At 40.1% G+C, this 3053-nt stretch overlaps 1 protein-coding gene across 1 annotated transcript in view; it reads right to left on the minus strand.

Moving 5' to 3' along the window:
• Nucleotides 1-1702: 1702 nt before the first annotated feature.
• LOC107568705 (protein FAM180A-like) overlaps nucleotides 1703-3053 on the minus strand; it is a 6473-nt gene continuing 5122 nt past the window's right edge. The window contains exon 3 of the mRNA XM_016254682.1: nucleotides 1703-2223. Coding sequence (XP_016110168.1) covers nucleotides 1873-2223 — 351 coding nt within the window. The 3' untranslated portion in view covers nucleotides 1703-1872. The remainder of the gene's footprint in view (nucleotides 2224-3053) is intronic.

Here is a 3053-nt window from a genome sequence, read left to right on the forward strand (position 1 = left end):
GCTAGAACCTTAACGTGTGAGGGCAGGTCGGGGGGGGGAGGGGGGGGGGAAATAGGGATTTCGCCTAGGGCGTCAAATTGGCTAGAAACGGCCCTGATCATCACTGTCTCATAAGTGAGTCTGAACGCTTTTGCTCAGGTGGCAGATGCTGAAATATTGCCTGAGGTGTTTAATAAAACACAGGTGAAATGAAACCTCCAGTCCTTTACTGTCTCATGTAGGGGGGCTTGTTTAATGCAGCGATGAAGCTGTGAAGTTGTAACTTTAATATCAGTCACATTCTCAGCAATGACTTCTCCTGAACACAGATCTCAGCCGAGCGGACAGCAGGGTTTGATGTGCCACTGGGAATATTTCCAGGTGAAAGTGTCATGGAGACACGGTCCAGGACGTGATGATGATCATATCAGGAGCTCATTCTGTAGTATAATGTGCCATCAGCTGCACCAACAACACGTTTATGCAAAGAATGTGATCTGTCTTTGTGAAGGTCAACTTATGCAAACACAGATGCATGTCATATTCATCTGACCGCACTGTAATTAGAGAAGTCCAGTTCAGTCAGTGCTTCTCAACCAGTTCTGCTTCAGGAACCAGAGTTTACACTTCAAAATAAAGGTTGTTTTCTCAGCGATTCCGTAGAAGAACCCGTTTCGGTTCCCTAAAGAACCTTTTAGTGATCAGTTCTAATGAAAAGGTTCATTTGAATAATCTAAAGAACCTTTTCCACTGCAAAAAAAATCTTTATTTTTAAGTGTTGCTGCAAGTTTGGGTTGTATTTTCCATTACTTTGTGCTTTTGTTCACCTTTTTTGAGAATGAGGTGATTTATTTTTTATTAAAACATTTTATTTGTGTTTTTAACTAAAATGAAAATACTATAATAGGGTTACAAAATAAAGAAGCTGCTATCTAAACGATCTAAAAATCTGTTTATTTTATAGATTTTTTTCTCTCGTTCAAATATGATATTTATATTCACTTATTTTCAAATTATTTCTAATTTTGTAAGTATTATGTAAAATAAATATACATGTTTTGTTTGTATTATTTTACTATTAGAATTTGTATTTGTTTTTTAACACCTTTGTAGCGTCTCGACCAATCTGACACACTAATTTTTATTTGATTTAACTTGTGAAAAATACTATAACAGAATTACAGAATTAAGAAGCTGCTCTCAAAATTATAAATCTGTTTATTTTACAGATTAATTATTTTATTAAGTTCAAATATTATATTTATTTTCAAATGATTTATTTCTCATTTTACAAATATGATGTAAAACATATACAAATCGCATTGCAATTATTGACACTGTCTAATTTGACTAGCTCTACCTGATTACATACTTAGCTGCATTTTATTATTTGCATTTAGCACTGTTTTCCCTCTGATATCTGCGATCAGAACCCTAGCAAACAAAAATATGTTTTGCTAGCGTTCCAGATTAGTTATAAAAACATGATCTCATATTCTCTCAACATCCAGTTTTTTTAAAATGTTTAAAAAACATTTTTTCTTGGTTATGTGAACATTAGAGAAGAGATTAAGCGAACGTTCTATTGGATCATTTTGCAAACATTCTGATAAAGTTACTTTTGATAGTCCTCTGAAACTAGTATGATGTTAAAAAAAAAAAGAGAAGTAAACTAAAATGTTTCAGAAAAACGTGCATAAACAATGAATGTATAATGTGCTCATTAAAGACCAGATCACTTTGAACAAATGCTCTATTAATGCTGCTGGAAGAACATTTGTTCATAACTTTGAGAGAAGCTTGCCAGAACGTTCCCTGTTAGCTGGGACAGTCCTGCAGCCCCTGGCTGAGAAGCACTGCAGTAGACTGATACATGAGATGCTTCTCTCAGAGTCAGGCATTTGTAGCTTTACTCGACTCCGGCCGCAGGTCTCCTTTGATGGCTTTATAGAGTCGTAGGAGTGCATTCACCCACAGCTCTCTCTGGTGGCCGGGGCTGGTATGTTGGAGCTGTTGAGCCGTAAACACCATCGTGAGGACCGTGCGCTCAAAGTCGTCCATCCGCAGCGATCCGCGGTGCAGCTCCAGCTGAGCACTGAGCCGCTGGATCTCCGAGAGGCTTCTGGGAAGCACGTCCTCACACAGCACCTCCAGAAGCTCTAGCTTCCGCATGGACGCCAGCTCCTGATCGGATATGTGGAGCATCCCGTTCACCGCGTCCATGTACCCTCCCGACCACAACACCTGCGAAACAAATAACAAGAGATTCGCCTCATTTGTTTCATCTCATATTGTTTATCAAAGCAGCTTAAATGCGTTCTGGCAAAGTTCTCTCAAAGTCATGCACATTCTTCCAGTAACATTAAAGGTGGGGTAAGCGATTTTTCAAAAACACTTTAGAAAACCGATTCGAGCCGAATAGCAAAACAAACTTGTAGCCAATCAGCAGTAAGGGGCGTGTCTACTCATGATGTGGAGGAGAGCGCGTTCAGCGCACGGGACGGACATTAGCCAAGCCGAGCGACAGAAAGATAGAGATGGCGGATAAAAAACAAAAGAGGAAAACGTCTGTGAAACAAGGCAAGAAGTAGGACCCGTGTGAATATGGGATCAGCTTTGCAGCGCTGGAGAGAACTCAAGGAGCGGAGGCCTGCGATCGGACGGCGAGGTTGCTTTGTTTCTTCTCGATCGGTGAGTAACACCGTGTCTGCGCCGCAACAGCTAAAGTCTGTCTAGTACACTGGACGCGACAAAGCGAGCGTTGAAAATCATTTTAAATTTGTGTCAATACGTCATGAATGGAACGCAGCAGCAGTTTTGCTTTGTTTCACAGAACTAATCGTTGCCTGGGTTGCACGTATGTGTGGGGCGGAGCTATCAAAATAGGGGCGAGACCCTTTTGGGGTAGGGGCGTGTTTGTTTTGGTGATTTCAAATGTCAACATTGGCTACCAGAAATCACTTACCCCACCTTTAATAGAACGTTCGTTCAAAGTTATCTGATCTTTAATAATGTTCTCAAAGCATTAAAACAAAAACATTATTTATACATCATTCATGGAATGTTCCCCCCCC

Source organism: Sinocyclocheilus grahami, unplaced genomic scaffold (genome assembly GCF_001515645.1).
Source record: "Sinocyclocheilus grahami isolate Dianchi unplaced genomic scaffold, SAMN03320097.WGS_v1.1 scaffold1275.1, whole genome shotgun sequence".
Taxonomy (NCBI): Eukaryota; Metazoa; Chordata; class Actinopteri; order Cypriniformes; family Cyprinidae; genus Sinocyclocheilus; species Sinocyclocheilus grahami.